This window comes from Hylobates moloch, unplaced genomic scaffold (assembly GCF_009828535.3).
Source record: "Hylobates moloch isolate HMO894 unplaced genomic scaffold, HMol_V3 SCAFFOLD_5, whole genome shotgun sequence".
Taxonomy (NCBI): Eukaryota; Metazoa; Chordata; class Mammalia; order Primates; family Hylobatidae; genus Hylobates; species Hylobates moloch.
In genome coordinates, this window is record NW_026652280.1 from 115,277,317 (window position 1) to 115,298,002 (window position 20,686).

The 20,686-nt window shown below is 38.1% G+C and overlaps 1 protein-coding gene across 1 annotated transcript in view; it reads right to left on the reverse strand.

Annotated features, from left to right (window-relative positions):
* CTTNBP2NL (CTTNBP2 N-terminal like) overlaps positions 1-20,686 on the reverse strand; it is a 65,791-nt gene that overhangs the window by 33,510 nt on the left and 11,595 nt on the right. The window contains exons 2-3 of the mRNA XM_032155004.2: positions 16,402-16,525; positions 12,499-12,606 (exon numbers count right to left, since the gene is read on the reverse strand). Of these exons, the coding sequence (XP_032010895.1) occupies positions 12,499-12,597 (99 nt within the window). The 5' untranslated portion in view covers positions 12,598-12,606; positions 16,402-16,525. The remainder of the gene's footprint in view (positions 1-12,498; positions 12,607-16,401; positions 16,526-20,686) is intronic.

A 20,686-nucleotide genomic window follows, 5' to 3' on the forward strand; every position in this document is an offset into this window, starting at 1 on the left:
AATTTTGGTTTTAGTTAATATATGTATATGGGTGTGTATATGTGTCCTGGATTGTGGTGAAATGTGAAATGTATTTCAAAAATGTTTAAAAGACAACTCTTTAGACTGTGGTACGATAAAAAGGTCTTTATTCAAGTCTTCTTTTTTCTTCCCCCAAACTCTGCAATCTTTTTACTGGATAGTTTGGAAATTTAGGTTGCTTTTTTAGGCAGAGACAGTTGAGTTATTTCAGGTGGGTTGGAAAGAAATAATATTAACTTAATATCAGGAACAACCAAAAAAGAAGAATTTAACTGTAGGTCTGATTAGCTTTAATGTATTTTCCTACAAAGTGAATAATAGAAGGCTAAAGTATCTTCTTTGGGCAAGAATGTTAATAAACTGAGAGTTGAGAAAAAAATGTGTTGTACAAGATTATTGTTACTTAAAAAAATCAACATTTCTGAAATAAAAGTAATTAAGATATAAAGCAGAAATTCTGAAGAAAAAATTAAAATATGCATATGATTCTACTACCTAGGGCCAACCACAATTAACACTCAAACTACAAATTTCAATGTATTTGCTTGAGTCTTTTATGTGTGTGTATGTGTGTGTGTGTGTGTGTATATATATATAAAGGCTTATAATTGAGATTAAAGGATATATATAATTTTGTCCTAGGAACACTACTATGTCATTAAAAGTTCTTCATATGCATCTTATTTTAAAATGGCTTCATAATGTTCCATCATGTGGATATACCACCCAATTCATGTAGCTATTAATAAAGGATTGATTGATTGATTTTTTTTTTTGAGACAGAGTCTTGCTCTGTCCTCCAGGCTGGGGTGCAGTGGCGCCATCTCGGCTCACTGCAACCTCTGCCTCCTGGGCTCAAGGGATTCTCCTGCCTCAGCCTCCCAGGTAGCTGGGACTACAGGCGCATGCCACCATGTCCGGCTAATTTTTTTTGTATTTTTAGTAGAGATGGGGTTTCACCGTGTCAGCCAGGATGGTCTCGATCTCCTGACCTCGTGATCTGCCGGCCTCGGCCTCCCAAAGTGCTGGGATTATAGGCGTGAGCCACCACATCCAGCAGGATTTACTTTTTCTGAAGACTTAATTGCTAGATCAATATAACTATGTTATCATGGGTTGTTTGAGGGGTAATTGGAAGTAACTTATAAAAAATGCTGTTTCGTAAATGGATTTTTATGTAAAATCATGTCAACTACAGCAACTCTCCTCAGTAGGTGTCCTGACATTAGTAAATTCAGTAAAGGAAACCAACCCTGAATTTTTTTACCCAAAAGTAAAACAGAGAAGCAATACTATGTTTACTTATTCTGCAACAACTGACTCTGGAGCAGCATTCAGATATAGGGGATGTCACCTATAAACACAATCCCCTTTAAAATCAATCTTCTTGTGCTCCCAGATTAACGATGAGAAAAAATGCCTTCGGAAAAATACTAAAGGAATGGTACATTTTGATGTCTATTTCCTAAGTGATCCACTAAAAATCAATTTAAACGGTTTACCATAAAAGGAGCCTTTAAGATTGTTTCAAATAGATTATTTCTGTTATTCCTGGGAAAGGGGTAATAATACTCTATTAGGTATAAAAATTCACACATTGTATTTTTGTCTTTGGAAAAATGATCATAAGAAGCCAATAAAATATTAAAACTAATAAAAGACAAAAGAAAGTTGCTTTAAAGAAGAGGAGTTCATAAAAGCAGTAGAGGTATTGTTTCTTCTGTTGAAATGTTTATGATTTTTAAATTACTATTAAGTTTTGCCATGGGGAGGCCGGGTGCAGTGGCTCAATCCTGTAATTCCAGAACTTTGGGAGGCTGAGGTGGGCAGATCACTTGCGGTCAGGAGTTTGAGACCAGTCTGGCCAATATGGTGAAACCTCGTCTCTAGTGAAAATACAAAATTAGCTGGGTGTGGTGGTGGGCAACTGTAATCCCAGTTACTCAGGAGGCTGAGGCAGAAGAATCATTTGAATCCATGAGGCAGAGTTAGCAGTGAGCCGAGATCACACCATTGCACTCCAACGTCAGTGAAGGGCAAGACTCTGTCTCAAAAAAACAAAAAAACAAAAAAACAAAAAAAAAGTTTTGCTGTAGGGAAAATGACTTAATTACTGGACTCTAGTCAGCAAAATTTTACTTTCTTTTCTTTTTTCTTTTTTTTAGAGATGGAGTCTTGCTATATTGCCCAGGCTGGTCTTCAACTCCTGGCTTCAAGTGATCCTCCTGCCTTGACCTCCTGAAGTTCTGGGATTACAGGTGTGAGCCACTGTGCCCAGCACAGCAAAATTTTAAAAATTAAATTACAGAATTTAGTTTCTAAAAAGCCGCAGAATAAATCTGAAAAAGCTACTCCACATCACTCTACTTGATCTCAGAGAAGGTCAATAAAAAAGGGGATGAAGCTCTCTTTCACACAATACTTCAGACACACAAGGACATAAAAATTTTTATGCTTTTAATAGGTACAGAAAAAGCATGACAAAATCCAGCATCCATTCCTGATAAAAATTCCCTGCAAATTAAAAATACAAATTTCCTTAATCTGATAAACAGCATTTGTGAAAAACCTACAGCTAACAACTTGACAGACTGAAGGCTTTCTGGGAAGAAGACACAGATATCCCCATCATTTCTACTTGACATAGTACTGGAGGTTCTAGTCAATGCAGTAAGACAGACACACAGACACATGCACACACACACACAAACACACACACGGCATCCAGATTAGAAAGAAATAAGTAAAACTGTCCTTATTTGCAGACATAATTGTCTGTAGAAAATCCAATGGAAATGACTGACTGACTGACTGATTGAGCCAGGGTCTCATTCTGTCTTCCAAGCTGGAGTGCAGTGGTGCAATTATAGCTCATTGCAGCCTCAATCTCACTGATTCAATCAAGTCTCCTACCTCAGCCTCCCTAGTAGCTGGGGTTACAGATGCATGCTACCACACCCAGCTAATTTTTTTTTTTTTTTAGACAAGGAGTTTCACCATGTTGCCTATGCTGGTCTTGAACTCCTGGACTTGAATGATCCACCCACCAAGGCCTCCCAAAATACTGGGATTATAGGCATGAGCCACCATCGTGGGCCCCCATGGAATTTATTTTAAAAGCTACTAGAATTAATAAGTGAGTTTATTAGCATGGTTGCAGGATATAAAATCAACGTATACAAAAATCAATTTTATTTCTTTTTTTGGTGGGGATGAACTCTTGCTCTGCCGCCCAGGCTGGAGTGTGGTGGCGTGATCTCAGCTCACTGCAACCTTTGCCTCCCAGGTTCAAGTGATTCTCCTATCTCAGCCTCCTGAGTGGCTGGGACTACAGGCGTGTGCCACCTCGCCCGGCTAATTTTTGTACTTTTAGTAGAGACGGGGTTTCACCATGTTAACCAGGCTGGTCTTGAACTCCTGACCTCAGGTGATCTGCCTGCCTCAGCCTCCCAAAGTGCTGGGATTACAGGTGTAAGCCACCACACCTGGCCAATTTTATTTCTGTAAAACAGCAATAAACAATCAGAAATTAACATTTAACAAACAATACTGGCTGGGTGCAGTGGCTCACGCTTGTAATCCCAGCACTTTGGGAGGCTGAGGTGGGAGGATCACTTGGGTTCAGGAGTTTGAGACCAACCTGGGCAACACAGTGAGATCCTATCTCTCTACAAAAAAAAAAAAAAAATTTACTTGGGCGTGGTGGTGTGTGCCTGTAGTCCCAGCTACTTGGGAGGCTAAGGCAGGAGGATCACTTGAGCCTGGGGCTTGAGGCTGCAGTGAGCCATGATCATGCCACTACACTCAGCCTGGGTGACAGAGTCAGACCCTGTCTCAAAAAAACAAACCAAACCAAAACAACAACAACAACAAAACCCAATACCATTTATAGTATCATCAAAAGTGTGAAACACTTAGGGTAAATCTGACAAAAAAAATGTGAAAAAGTTATACACTAAAAGCTACAAAGCACTGCTGAGAGAAATTAAAGACAATCTAAACAAATGATGAGATATAGCATATTCATGGATCGAAAAACACAATGTTGTTAAGATATGAATTCTCCCCAAATTAATCTCAGATTCAATACAATCCCAATCAAAATCCCAACAGGATTTTTAGGGAAATTGGCAAGCTGATTCTATTCATATGGAAATGCAAAGGACCATAAATAAGTAAAGCAAGTTTCAAAAAGAATACAAGTTGGAGGACTAACACTAATTGATTTTAAGTTACCACAAGGCCACAATAACCAAAACAATGTGGTACTGGCATCAAGGTAGACAAATAGATCAAAAGAACAGAACAGAGGGTCTAGAAATAAACACATGAATATATGAATAACTGACTGACAAAGGTGCAAAGACCATTCTAAAGAGGAAGGATAATCTCAACAATTGGTGCTAGAACAACTGGACATCTATATGCAAAAAAAAAAAAAAAAAAAAAAAAAAGACACAAGAATTGGTCCAAAAAAAAATGATAACCTAAAAAAAAAAAAAAAAAAAAAAAAAAAAATGGATCCATGCGTTGTACTACATAACAACATTAACTGAAGATATATAGACCTAAGTGTAAAACTTAAGACTATGAGACTTATAAGAAAAACAAAAAAACAAAAAAACAGGAGAAAACCTTTCTGACCTTGGTTTAGGCAAAGATTTCCTAGATATAACATTAAAAACAAAATCCATAAAAGAAAAATTGATAGGCTGGGCGCGGTGGCTCACGCCGGTAATCCCAGCACTTTGGGAGGCTGAGGCAAGTGGATCACCTGAGGTCAGGAGTCCAAGACCAGCCTGACCAACATGGTGAAAAACCCTGTCTCTACCAGACACAAAAAATTAGCCGGGTATGATGGTGTGTGCCTGTAATCCCAGCTACTTGGGAAGTGGAGGCAGGAGAACCACTCGAACCCGGCAGCCAAAGGTTGCAGTGAGCTGAGATCGTGTCATTGCACTCCAGCCTTGGTGACACAGTGAGACTCCGTCTCAAAAAACAAAACAAAACAAAATTCATAAATTGGACTTCACAGAAATGAAAAACTTTTGCTCTTCAAAAGATACAGTTAAGAGAATGAAATGAGACAAGGTTAAACATCTTAAGATACAGTTAAGAGAACGAAAAGATACTTAAGTATCTTTTCTTTTTTCCTGTCTACAAAAGATGCATTTTTTTTCCTGGTCTAGATTATGGCTGGGTTTTTATTTATTTAAAATTTATTTTTTAATTGATAAAACACTGTAAATATTTATAGTGTGCCACATGATGTTTTGAAATATGTATACACTGTGGAACGGCAAAATCGAGCTAATTAACGTATGTATTATCTTACATACTTATCATTTTTGTGTAGTGAGAACATTTAAAATCTACTTTCAGTGATTTTCGAAGTATACAATACATTATTATTAACTATAACAGTTAAGTATCTTAACTGTAAAAAAAATAGAGTTAAGAGAATGAAATAAGTCACAGACTGGGAAAAAATATTTGCAAGGCATACATTTGATAAAGGACTTGCATCCAGATATATAAGAAACTCTCAAAACTAAATAATGAGAAAACAAGTAACTTAAAAAAAATGGGCAAAAGATTTCAACAGATACTGCATGCACCAAAGAAAACAACACAGGCCAAGTTGGTGACTATGCCTACAATCCCAACACTTTGGGAAGCCAAGGCGGCAAGATCATTTAGGGTGAGGAGTTTGAGACCAGCCTGAGCAACATGATGAGACCTCATTTCTACTAAAAATTTTAAAAATTAGCCAGGCATGGTGGTGTGTGCCTGTAGTTCCAGCTACTGGGGAGGCTGAGGCTGGAGGATTGCTGGAGCCCAGGAGGTTGAGGCTGCAGTGAGCCATGATTGCACCACTGCACTCCAGCTTGGGCGACAAAGTGAGATCCCATCTCTAAAATAAACAAAACAAAACAAAACAAAAAAAACACAATACAGAGAGCAAATTAGCGAATAAGCACATGAAATGATACTTAACATCAGCCAACAATAATATGCAAATTGTAACTATAATGAGCTATTACATATCTGTAAGGATGGCTAAAATGAAAAAGATTGGCTATACCAAGTTTGGTGAGGATGTGCAGCAACTGGATATATCTATGGAATGTAAAATGGTACAATCGCTTTGCAAAACACTTGGGCAGATTCTTAAAAATTAAATATACATCTATCATATGATATAGCCATTCAATTTCTAGCTATTTATTCAAAAGAAATGAAAGCATATATCCACACAAAGCCTTGTACATGAATGTTCACAGCAACTTTAATTATAAAGTCCCAAATTAGAAAAAATACAAATGTTTATCAACAGATAAGTGGATAAAACAAACTGTGGTATATACATATAATGCCAACACTATTAAGTAACAAAGAAGAAATGAGCTATCAATATACACAACAACATGAACAATCTCAAAGTAATTATGCTGAGTGAAAGAAGCCAGGCAAAAATAGGGTATATTCTGTATGATTCCACTTATATAAAATTTCAGAAAATGTAAACTAATTTCTAATGACAGAAAGCAGATCAGTGGTTTGGGGTAAGGGGCAGAGAGTATCGGGGAAAGCTGAGCAGGAGAGGTCACTAAGGGGCATAAAAATTTTGGGGAGAATGGATGTGTTTGTTATCTTGATTGTGACAATGGTTTCATGGGGAAATACATATCAAAACATCAATATGCACATATCAAATAATACAGTTTATCATATGTCAATTATACTTCAATAAAGCTGTTTTAAAAAAACAAAATAAGCTGAATCAAACAATGGAATAATAAACAAATCAATGAAAAAAAATCTGCTACAAAGGCTTCTGCATTATCCCTGTATTTCCTGTTTTCATTATAAAGAGAAGGAATTATAACATCTGTTTCATGCCCCAGAGTACACCCTTAACCTTTGCTGTCTCAAAATACATGCTTTTGGGTGTGTGGATGGGAATGGGTCACCTCAAAACTGTCAATTCCCATAAGAAAAACAAGATAATGTCCAAGTGCCACTAATAACAGCAAAGATTTAATTGGGAAGAACTGTCATTTTCCTTACGAAGGACAGCATATTATCAGTATTTCTTTCTTCTTCTTTTTTTTTTTGTAGAAATGGGGGTCTCACTGGGCACGGTGGCTCACGCCTGTAATCCCAGCACTTTGGGAGGCCGAGGCAGGTGGATTACGAGGTCAGGAGTTCAAGACCAGCCTGGCCAACATGGTGAAACCCCATCTCTACTAAAAATACAAAAAAACTAGCCGGGTGTAGTGGCACATGCCTGCAGTCCCAGCTACTCGGGAGGCTGAGGCAGGAGAATCGCTTGAACCCGGGAGGCAGAGGTTGCATGGAGCCGAGATTGTGCCACTGCACTCCAGCCTGGGCAATAGAGGGAGACTCCGTCTCAAAAAAAAAAAAAAAAAAAGAAATGGGGGTCTCATTATGTTGCCAAGGCTAGACTCAAACTCTTAGCACTTCAGGCTAGGAGTCTGAGTCTAGCCTTGGCAACATAATGCCTCCTGCCTCAGCCTCCCAAAGTGCTGGGATTATAGGCATAAGCCACAGTGCCTGGCCTTATTAGTATTTCTTGCTTTATGGAATATATCTTTGTTCCTAAATGGATGGATGGACTTTGAACCTATGTTCTAATAATAATAACCAACAGTAAATGAGCACTGAGCACTTCAATTAGCATTTGCTATCTTCTCATTTGGTCCTCGTAATAACAAAACTTACAAGGTAAAATAATTTGTCTAAGATCACACTACAATTGAGTGGCAGAGCTCAAACCCTAAGTCTGTCTCACTTGAAAGCTCACATTCCTAACAGCTACACTTAATTGAATGTTCGGGTTGATGGTTTTGAAGAGTGCCTAATAATTATCTTTATGCTTCTTTTTTGAAAAACCAGGAATCCACGTATAAACTTTATTCAGAGAGAGCAGGAATAGGCCGGCACGGTGGCTCATGCCTGTAATCCCAGCACTTTGGGAGGCTGGGACAGCAGAATTGCTTGAGCAGGAGTTCGAAACCAGCCTGCGTAACATGGCAAAACCCTGTCTCTACAAAAAATACAAAACTTAGCCAGGTATAGTGGCATGCCCCGGTAGTCCCTATTACTCAGGAGGCTGAGGTGGGAGGATTACTGAAGTGCAGCAGGTTGAGGCTGCAGTGCGCTGCGCACTCCAGCCACTGCACTCTAGCCTAGGCGACAGAGTAAGACTCTGTCTCCAGAAAAAAAGAGAGCATAGGAATAAAAATAGCCACTCCAGGCCAGGTGTGATGGCTCACGCATGTAATCCCAGCACTTTGGGAGGCTGAGGCAGGTGGATCAGGAGTCAGGAGTTCAAGACCAGCCTGGCCAATATGGTGAAACCCCATCTCTATAAAAATATTAAAAAATTAGCTGGGTGTGGTGGTGCATGCCTGTAATCTCAGCTACTCGGAGGCTGAGACAGGAGAATCACTTGATCTCAGGAGACGGAGGTTGCAGTGAGCTGAAATCATGCCATTGCACTCCAGCCTAGACAACAGAGAGAGACTTCATCTCAAAAAAAAAAAAAAAAAAAGCCACTGCAACTCTAAAAAACATATTAAAATGTGGCCACAAATGGTCACTGATTAATTCATTAACATGTTTTATAATAAAGGTTATGAATACTGTAAATATAAAAACCTTGTAACTCAGTAACCTAAATAAAGTTCTGTTTTCACCCTAATATCCCAGTTGGGAACTAGACAGAAATTGGACTTCTGTCAGTTATAGCCTATGTTCATGTGTTCATGTGATCTTTATCAATGATCGAAACCACCCATCCCAATCTTAAAAGCTCTTCCTAAAAACCATCTATTAAAATGGGATCATTTTTGGCCAAAGAATTGTTAGGTCCAGGCTTACGGGTGCCAAAGAATGTTTCAACTTGAGTCCGTTTAAGACTTTCAAAGATCTGTTATCAAGCAAGCTAATATCTGATTTTTTTAAAAAATGCAAATTCTCTTCACAGGCTTATTAGTATAGGACAATGTACGGTGATTACTAAGTTCAATTTTACCTTTTTTATTTCAGACCAGTCTTTATAATAATCTGCTTCCATAATAAGTACAAGGCCATGACCAAAAGCAGATATTAGGCTATGGACTTATAGTGAACTTGTGATGTTATTTTTTTTTTAATTTTTGGTGCCACAACTTGGATACAAACTGAGGTTGCTGCAGGCACAACACAGAGTACTAACCACTATATGAACATAGCTGTGACGTTCTTAAGCCACAGCACCTTCCATGGTTAACTTTTATTTTGTTTTCTATATTTTGGCACTGTCATTAGATCCTTATGATTATTTTTTCAATAATATTTTCAGTGAAAGTAAATTATTTGTTTCAACAAAGACATGACATTTAGATTTTTTCATTTTAACCCTTTGTGGCTGAAAAAACTCACAACAGTTAAACCTATAGAATGATGTATTACATAATCTCATATTCTAAATATACTTCTAACTCTGTCATGTCTACAACATTTTTGCCTGTAAATCTTCTTGCTTGGGGAATTTTGCAACAGCCTTTGGCCAAACACAACAAAGTTCTATCCTCGGTTTTAAAAGAGTTATACCTGTTTTATGATTGAGGCATCAGTGGAAAGGAATTCAAGACTCCTTAATTGCACATGAAAGCTGTAATATTTCACCATTTATCATTGTATAGATGATTTAAAGAATGCTTTAAAATAAAGCAATACCAATAAATGCAAGGTGGATGCTATTTAGTCACAGAAGCCATTTAGTGTGGCTTTGCATCAGATCTAAGATGTGCAGATGTAATATACCCGATGTGGAATATTCAGAAATAAACTATTTAATCTAAATTTTATTAGCAGTCAAATCTATTTTTCAGATTTTTTAAAATGGCCATTGATTAACCTTCCTTTAGTCTCCTCTGGAGCAATCACAGACTATGGTAGGAAGCCATTTACTAGATTTGCTTGGAATTAATGAACTGAGGCTTTCCTGCTGAACTATGTGGTTCTACTCTCTGCTTCCCCCAGACAGTTCATGAGCAATGTAATTTGCTTTCATTGTAGAGGGTATTCCTTTAGTGTTCTTACTCATGAAATTAAAGTAATAAAAGGGAAAGATGTTCATAAACAAGGTTTTTTTTTTCCTGACATGATTCCTTCTAAAACAGAAAACCACTTTAAATAAAATTTAATTAGGACCAAATATAGTATAGGTCCCCTCTGTAACAACTAGATTTGAAATATACAAGACACTGAATAATATGTTACATTATTTTCTATTGGCTTTCCCTGGTTCTATGCCAAACATGTCTTGGCTGCAATAGAAAGTGAGTGAGGAGGATTCTGGGAAGAAAAAGAACATAATTATGGGGGGCTCTAGAAAAGTATAGCTGCAATCTGGCACTTTGCAGAAATTTTGGAATAGGAATGTAGCTCTTTTACAATTCTAACTCTATAGGTAAGGTCAACTTACAGCCTATGGGAACTTTACAACACATCCTGAAAGAAACTCAAACCTTGCCAGAGAAGTGACAGTAAGCCATATGGTTTTGTTTAGAGATATAAGGTTAAAGAATAGATTTTATGTCCAGACAAAAATCTATTTTGAAGCTAGGGAGAAAATAAAAAGATAAGCTTTTCTTACTGGAAACAAAGAAGAAAAACAAATCATAGCTATTTAGAACAAAGACCAAAACCTTTTCAACCCACTAAGCATCAATTAGGAACCAATATTAAAAGGAAGAAAATTGGTAAGTTGCCACAGTAGTTCATAAAGTCCAACAGGTGTTTATTGTTAAGCAAAAGCTATACAAATAATGCAGTAAAATCCTGATACACTGGAGAACCAAAACAAATAACAACAAAAAACCCCCCAAAACTCCATAAATAAAATGATACTTCAGTTTAAAGAATGCTATGGCAGTTCCTTTTCTCAAAGGAGTGAAACAATTTTAATCCCAGCTGCCCCCTATTTTATCTAACAATAGATTGTTTAAAGATATGTCACTTCTGGTGAAGCTATTCATTTCACCTAAACTGCACAGAGTTAAGCCTCAGAATAATTTTATCACCTACAGACCATATGCAGACTAAATACAACACTTGTGCCTGATTCTGAATGGTATCTTATATCAAAATGCTCCCTTAATTTTAGCTCTTGCTTCTCAAGCTTCTCTTTCAACTTATCAGAACTGCCTATAGTAACCAAAATTGGATTCATGAAGAAAAAAATATATTTTAGGAAAACATGTGCAAAAAGCATCTAAGCATCTGTTAGCATTAAAACCAGAAGGCAGTGTATGCTGCAGAGCACATAAGAAGAGGCTTTAAAATTTAGTAATTCACAACATCCACTTAGAAGGATTATGGTAATCTTTTAAAGTAACACACCACAATGGTACAATCATTTCATTTGTTCAACAAATGTTTACTGAGCATCTACATGCCTGACACTATGCTGGGTGCTGAGGATACAGTGATTAGTAAATAGACACATAAAGCACTACAGGTTTGTACAGTTTCTAAGGCTGAAAAGCAGAGAGGTTATCTTGGTAAAACTATAAAAGAGAAAACGAGGTCATCCTCTGATTTTTCCATTAGAGGCAGCTGTCACCTCCATTCCTACCCTAATTATGAAGGGATTGAGACAGATGATAAATGGGGGAAAGAAGTGAGAATAACAATAGGCAATTAGCAGTGAGAATTAGAAATCGGCTAAAACTACCAAAAGTAAGAATTCTTAATCTGGGGTCCAGGGAATCCGTGGATGTTTTCACGGGATCCTTGATCTCCCAGATATTATATTTCAAATTTTGATATATGGATGTATATACATTTATTAGGAAGTTGCTCTTATCAAGTCTCAAAGGGGTCAGCGTTCAAAAACAGCTAAGGGCCACTAAACTAAAAGAATGAAATTCTGCCGGGCACGGTGGCTCATGCCTGTAATCTCAGCACTTTGGGAGGCTGAGTGGGGGCGGATCACTAGGTCAAGAGATCAAGACCATCCTGGCCAACATGGTGAAACCCTGTCTCTACTAAAAATACAAAAATTAGCTGGGCATGGTGGTGTGCGCCTGTAGTCCCAGCTACTCGGGAGGCTGGGGCAGGCACTTGAATGCGGGAGGCAGAAGCTGCAGTGAGCCGAGATAGCGCCACTGCACTCCAGCCTGGCAACAGAGTGACACTCTGTCTCAAAAAAAAAAAAAAAAAAAATGAAGTTCAAGGTCTAGACGTCAGATCGAGAAACTAAGGGAACTATTTTGAAAACAGAAAGGTTTCACCAGTGTCCCTAATAACACACCATGTAGGTGGCTACCTATAACAAGTATCAGTATGTCCTCCATTTAATTTCAATGGAAACTACAGAAATATCTTAGTTAAATAAATTACAACTAATGAATGACTCAAAATGTATGATGACCTCTCTCTTTTTTTTTTCTTTTAACATACCTTTAAGGCTTCTATAACAAGGTCCCTTGCTTCAAGTTCTCCTTCAAGAATACTAAATAGTGTCAGGAGTTCAGGCTTGCTGAGCTTTTCCAGATTCATCTTGAAAGCCTGAAACAAAGGTAACAATCAGACAATCTCCAAAGACATAGTTAATTTGATACAATTAAAGAAAAAATAAAGTGAGAGATAAGAGCAATTATAGTATCAAATGCCTTAATAAAGGAAATAGTTGAAATTAAATAGAAATGTTTTCTGATGTTAATCACAAACTGAGCAGCAACAGAAAGTAAAATTCACTTTAATTATTGATTTCACTATCACTCACAAAGATCAATTTTTCATCATATTTCCTCCAGACATGTTTACAAACAAACATCCTAGAAAATCTCAGAAAGAATTAGCCGCTAGGGCTGGGCGCAGTGGCTCACGCCTGTAATCTCAGCACTTTGGGAGGCTGAGGTGGGCGGACCACGAAGTCAGGAGATCGAGACCATCCTGGCCAACATGGTGAAACCCTGTCTCTACTGAAATACAAAACATTAGCCGGGCATGGTGGGGCACGCCTGTAGTCCCAGCTACTCGGGAGGCTGAGGCAGGGGAATCACTTGAACCCCGGAGGCAAAGATTTCAGTGAGCCGAGACCACGCCACTGTACTCCAGCCTGGGCGACAGAGTGAGACTCTGTCTCAAAAAAAAAAAAAGAATTAGCCACTAATTTTTCAGGTAAAATTGTGTTATAATGAATATTATTTCTCTGAAAAATTGTTAGACCATCAAAAGATTTCCCAGTTTTAGATAACCAATTTCCAAAACTGTATATAAAACATTCTGATATCCCTCTTCAATTGGTTAAAATAAAATTTGGGAAAAGAGATAATGTTTGGTGGGAGTATGGGAGAAATTTTTCTTTTAAATCGTCTACTTTCATAGACAATAGCTAACACAATATTTATATTTTATATAGTAAAATAGATTTAATTCAACTATATGCAAACTTACTTTTAAATGAATTCTCAAAGTGTACTGTTTAAACATTTTTTTTTTTTTTTTTTTTAAGACAGGGTCTTGCCCTGTCACCCAGGCTGGAGTGTAGTGGTACAAACATGGCTCACTGCAGCCTCAACCTCCTGGGCTCAAGCGATTCTCCTGCCTCAGCCTCCCAAGTAGCTAGGATCACTAATACATGCCACCACGCCCGGTTAATTTATTTTTTATCGTTTGTAGAAATGGGGTCTCCCTGTGTTGCCCAGACTGGACTCAAACTCCTGGGCTCAAGCGATCCTCCCACCTTAGCCTTCAAAGTGCTGAGATTACAGGCATGAGCCACTGTGCCAGGCCTGTTTAAACATCTTAATTGGCTAGGCTACTACAAACTGAATTTATCTGACTTGGTAAGTTCACATTTCTCTGAGAATCTGCATGTTCCAAAGTACGTTAAATGGCAAATTGCAAACTCAATCCTTTCTACAACACTAATTCTCACAAACCACATAAAGATAGAAGTTAGACTGCTGTATAATCTTGGAAGAACCTTCTGACCAGTGTGTATGGTACGATATATTTTATAATTTCCAAAGTAGAACAAATATTTCTCTCTCCACTTTTTATTTTCAAATTGCCAGTCTTATGGAAAGTGAATCACAACACGACCAGTTCACACATCCTCCAGTAATTTATCACTCTTATTAAATTTTTGGGGGCACACAAAAAAAGAATTGATTCCTTCCAGAGCTACTGCTTTTAAGTGAACATGTATAAAATGCATACTTCACTTTGTTGTTAGATTGTGTTCCAGGACATGCTGTCTAAGTCTTTTAAAGCATAGTAAAACATCTTTGATGTAACCTCAGCTCTAACTGCTAATTTTCTTTTTTTGAGACAGAGTCTCACTCAGTCGCCCAGGCTGGAATGCAGTGGGGTGATTTCGGCTCACTGCAACCACCGTTTTCCAGGTTCAAGTAGTTCTCCAGTCTCAGCCTCTGAGTAGCTGGGATTATAGGCAACCACCATCATGCCTGGCTAATTTTTGTATTTTAGTAGAGATGGGGTTTCACCATGTTGGCAAGGCTGGTCTTGAACTCCTGACCTCAGGTGATTCGCCCACCTCAGTCTCCCAAAGTGCTAGGATTACAGGTGTGAGCCACCATACCTGGCCTTTTTTTCTTTTTCTTTTTATTTATTTATTTTTTTGAGACAGAGTTTTGCTCTTGTTGCCCACGCTGGAGAGCAATGGTGCAGTCTTGGCTCACTGCAACCTCCGCCTCCTGGATTCAAGCAATTCTCCTCCCTCAGCCTCCCAAGTAGCTGGGATTACAGGCACATGCCACCATGCCCAGCCAATTTTTGTATTTTTAGTTGAGACGGGGTTTCACCATGTTGGCCAAGCTGGTCTCCAACTCCTGACCTCAGGTGATCTGCCCGCCTTGACCTCCCAAAGTGCTGAGATTAAAGGTGTGAGCCACCACACCCGGCCTCTATTTTCTAACAAGTGAATTTTAGCAAATAGTAAATGACATTTACTTTAGTATCAGGGATATATCTCATAATATTTATTTTAAAAATAAAAATAAAAACTAAAACAAAACTAAAAAAAATTCTAACAAATCTAATAAAGCTACACTTTATTAGAGGTTATATTGGAAAGAACATGTAGCTTGGTAGTCAGATGCCACATCTGCATCTTCCTAGTTGTGTAAATGGGCAAGTTATCTAACTCCATTTTCTAATCTGTCAAAGGGGGATGATGATATTTAACTCATAGGGCTGCTATGAAGATTAAGTTAATAAATGTAGAACATCTTACCACATTGCTGATACCTGGTTTCATTATTAGTAACTATTATCCTGTCTCATTTTTCAAAAGAATTTAAGAAAGGCACCATCAAAAATTGCAGACAGCCAAGATTGATGTCCTCGGAAATAACTTCAGCTGCCCTTTTGCAACTGGGAAGTCCTTCTTGGTTCTATTTTAAGCTTCTAAGTAAAAATCAAGTATTATTTGTTAAATTCTAATAAAATAAAAAGAGGTACATACACAAAGAACTAAATTATATTGTACTTAAAGTGTTCGATATGTAAAATGGAAAAAAAAAGTCTTTGATTTGTTAAGATAAATATACATCCTTATGAAAGAGTAAAATTAAAACAATCTTCAGAGTCACTTTAATTACAAAACAGTCCAGCCTAGGCAAGAAAAAGTTCTATTCCTTGTCAATGACAAAAAAGAATTCTTTTATTATTTCTGTGTTTATAAATCACTTCTGCACACAAATGTTAATAACTGGAACATTTCACTAATATGTCCCAACTCGGCTGGGCACGGTTACTCATGCCTGTAATCCCATCCCAGCACTTTGCGAGGTGGAGGTGGGCGGATCACTTGAGGTCAGGAGTTTAAGACCAGCCTGGCCAACATGGTGAAACCCTATCTCTACTTAAAATACAAAAAAATTAGCCAGATGTGGTGGCACACACCTGTAGTCCCAGCTACTTGGGAGGCTGAGGCAGGAGAATCACTTGAACCTGGGAGGTGGAGATGGCAGGGAGCCGAAATTACACCACTGCACTCTAGCTTGGTTGACAGAGTGAGACTCTGTCTCAAAAAAAAAAAAAGGTACCAACTCAGCTTAGTGTCTACGTGAATACAATACAAATATTACACAGGAGGAAAGAAAAGTCACTGCTATGTAACGTAAGAACCAACAGATCTGTTTTTGCATATTCCAATAACCACTATTTATAAGTATTAAAATTTAACAATTCTTTCTGTTCTATGCATTTGAATGTAATCTCAATATATAGACACAGCAATAAATTTTTGCCTGAAATATAAAAGAATGACAGTAAAACTGCATTAGATTTTAGGATAGCAGTGATATTCTTGGAGGTAGGGGTGATACTGACCTGATAATTAGCAGAGTCACACTTCAGTCCTCAAGTATAAACTTACAGTTTTCTTCAGTAAAAAATTGGGAAAATTGCCAAATATATTTAAAATGCCATTAGCATGGTGGAAATTTGTCCAATGCTGCAAAATAAGGAGAAATTTATTGTTCATGTGATTATATTATAAACAACTTGGTAAATCCCATTAATGTCAACTGTCCTCGCTGATAAGGTCTGACAGCTGTAGGTTGATAATGACAAGAAAGAAGAAAATAGCCAGTTCTTCAAGTTGAAGTTGAATAATATATGAAAAATACCAGGAATCTGACTTCCCTTTTGCAACTAAAATAAGGGAAGGTACAGGCTTTTGAGATCTTTTCTACTTTAAGATGTCCACTGCCATTTTAACTTCTGACTTTTCTCTTCCTGAAATGACAAAAACCTAGTTGCTTGAATCACTTTTTTAAACTGCCAAATTCATATAAGGAATATTCTCATCTCCTCACCTCCCAACAATCCATAAACAAATCAGCCTCTTAGCATCTCGACTTTGTCTATAAAGGCTGATTACACATCCTCACAGTCTATAAATCTGAAATAAAAACCACTTGTAGACAAATTGTGTGGATACATTATCATACACTGTGGTATAGCCAGCTATAGCTATATATATTTTTCACATTTATGATCAGATGTTAAGTGTTAAATTATATGTAATTTTTTGTTTATGATTTCCTAACAGTGTATTAGACCAAGCAAATTTTATTAAAAATGATAGGCTTTAAATTTTATTTGATAAAATGTAATCTTTGCCTCGTATTTTAAGGCACTAAGAGTCTGAAAGCCCATTTGAGTTGCTGAAACCTAACAGTCAAATGGGGACAGTGTCAAAGGAAGAAATAATGCTGCAGTAAGTCCTTGGTTGTTTCATTAAAACAAGAATCAGTAATTAAACTAATTACAAATCTCTCAAGTTAGGACAGGAAGTATGAGTTTGTTATACAGTCAAGAATATAGACCCAACAACATATACACAAACCACTGCATAAGCTATTCCAGCAATTTCTGCCCAATATATGGCCAGAATTATGTGGCCAAGGATATTCAGAAAAAGGGTATTTCTAGCCCCATATTCATTATCAGAAAAATTGACAGATTTTTGGTATGCCAAATTGTGTCTATAGACTCATTCCCTACTTATTTTCTAAGTAAGCTGTCACTTGTCATTTGCATAATCAGTGACTCTGAAGGACAAGATCAGTTCAACTAGATGCTCAGCTCATTCCTTCCAAGACCCAAATTACCTTAGAGTTTAGACACAGATATTTCTATACGTCTATGGACTCATTCCCTACTTATCTTCTAAGTAAGCTGTCACTTGTCATTTTCATCATCAGTGACTCTGAAGGACAAGATCATTTCAACTAAATGCTCAGCTAATTCCTTCCAAGACCCAACTTTCCTTAGAGTTTAGACACAGACGTTTCTAAGGAATGCTACAGTCTATAAATCTGAAATAAAAACCACTTGTAGACAAATTGTCTGGATACATTATCATACACTGTGGCATAGCCAGCTATAGCTATATTACGCTTTATAGTTTTCTCAATAAAAAATACACATATAAATATATACAATAAAAAAGATAAAGATACTTATCTTTAAAAAAGATATTTTAATAGCCTGGAAAAATAAATCCATTTAAGGGCTAAGTATAACACGTATTTTTTTTTTTTTTTTTTGAGATGGAGTTTTGCTCTCGTTGCCCAGGCTGGAGTGCAATGGCACGATTTTGATCACCGCAACCTTTGCCTCCCGGGTTCAAGCTATTCTCCTACCTTAGCCTTCTGAGTAGCTGAGATTATAGGCATGCACCACCACGCCCAGCTAATTTTATATTTTTAGTAGAGATGGGGCTTCTCCATGCGGGTCAGGCTGGTCTCAAACTCCTGACCTCAGGTGATCCCCCCCGCCTTGGCCTCCCAAAGTGCTGGGATTACAGGTGTGAGCCTCCGTGCCCGGCCTACACTTATTTTTATGTTATCAATAAGTGATTTCAAATGAGCCTGCCCAGCATACCATTTGGTCTATTCACAGGTTTCATCCCACCATGAAATCTTAGGCCAATAGCCAGGACAGCATGAGTCTTTTTTTTTTTGAGACAGAGTCTTGCTCTGTCCCCCAGGCTGAAGTGCAGTGGCGCGATCTCGGCTCACTGCAAGCTCCACCTCCCGGGTTCACGCCATTCTCCTGCCTCAGCCTCCCGAGTAGCTGGGACTACAGGTGCCCGCCAACACGTCCGGCTAATTTTTTGTATTTTTAGTAGTGACGGGGTTTCACCGTGTTAGCCAGGATGGTCTCGATCTCCTGACCTTGTGATCCGCCCGCCTCGGCCTCCCAAAGTGCTGGGATTACAGGCTTGAGCCACCACACCCAGCCAGCATGAGTCTTTTCTAGATGAACTTTCTTGTGCCAACAGTCAGAAGTTATGGGTATCAAAAACTGCATCCCCCCCCGACTACCCCACTGTGCCTCCTTAACTGTAGTACTGATTTTGCCTAGAAGTATGTTGGTGTGGCTTGGGCTCTCTGGATACTACCCGAGCTCCACTCATTCTGGTTTCGGTTATGCTTCTTATTTCTTGAAGAACTCCCAGTTTCTGCTCTGGAATTCCGACTTAATTCTGTAAGATAACAAGCATTGCTGCTGCCATTTTACCATATAGAGACTGAGTGGCAGAAAAAGAAACACCCCAAACAGCTTCTATAGCCATGTAAGCAGTAGGACATGGCAGGGCAGGGTGGAGTACAAGCAAGATGTTTGTCTGTCTGTTATCTGGGAGTGAGCATATCTACATAGAACTGAGGCTTTATTTCTTTCCAGGTGGTAGGTTTTTCCACATAAGGTAGGAAAACAACATTTTTAGATGAGGCTTAGGTAGTTCCTGACATAAAAATGCCTCAAAAAAATCTATATAGATCTATTTAAGTAAATCAACTGGACTCATTTTTTTAATCAGTAATTTTACCTAGGAGATCATTCTTGCAACACTGGATAAAAATCACTTTTTAATTATATACTCAGATATCGAACTTAAGAAATTTATACTCAGCTATCAAATTTAAGAAATATATATTTGGACTACAAATGACTCAGATTAAGGTCATTCAGTAAGTTTTTAGTATTGGTGAGCAAAGTGATTAGTGATTAGCGAGCAAAGTTATAAAGGAAATTGACTCCAATTATGTAAAGACTTCTTTTTTTTTTTTTTTTTGAGACAGAGTCTCGCTTGGTTGCCCAGGCTGGAGTGCAGTGGCACAACCTTGGCTTACTGCAACCTCTGCCTCCACAGTTTAAGCGATTCTCCTGCCTCAGCCTCTTAAGTAGCTGGGACTACAGGTGCGTGCTACCACGCCTGGCTAGTTTTTGTATTTTTAGTAGAGATGGGGTCTCACCATGTTGGCCAGGCTGGTCTTGAACTCCTGACCTCAAGTGATTTGCCCACCTCAGCCTCCCAAAGTGCTGGGATTATAGGTGTGAGCCACCACGCCCGGCCCGTAAATACTCTTTCAATACATATAAGCCAAGCCAAAATATAGGAGGCCAGTAAATTCTTACAACTCAAAGAGCCAAGATGGACATGTGAAATGGATGTTTTTGATAGTTTCCCACTAGATCATGTACTTTCTTAAAAACCCAGTATACATGAAATAATAATAAAAAAGAAACTTGCCACATTTACAAATACTGAATCTGAATATGAACAGAAATGCACTGCTATTTTAAAAAATGCATTCACAGCTTCGATTAATAGGGTTGCTCCTTAAAAAAAAATTAAAATGTATACAAAACCTCGTATCGGGGTAGAAGGTGTTAACACACTACCTCGACTATCTCAAAAGATTTAAGATTCTAATTTTTCAGAAGGATTATTTATTCATTTGGGATAAAAGAGTGACAACATTCTAAATGGTCCCTTTCATTCCTCTTTGGCATTTAAGGGTTAGGCTAGGAAGTAAAACATGTCAACGTGCTACTAGAAAATAATTATCTGGCTGGGTGTGGTGGCTTATGCCTGTAATCTCAGCACTTTGGGAGGCCAAAGCAGGAGGATCAGTTGAGGCCAGGTGCTCAAGGCCAGCCTGGGCAACAGCAAAAAAATAAAATAAAATAAAAAAAAGGAAAGAAAATAATTTTCTGATTAAGAAAGCAGATCTTGGCCGGGCGCGGTGGCTCACGCTTGTAATCCCAGCACTTTGGGAGGCCGAGGCGGGCGGATCATGAGGTCAGGAGATCGAGACCA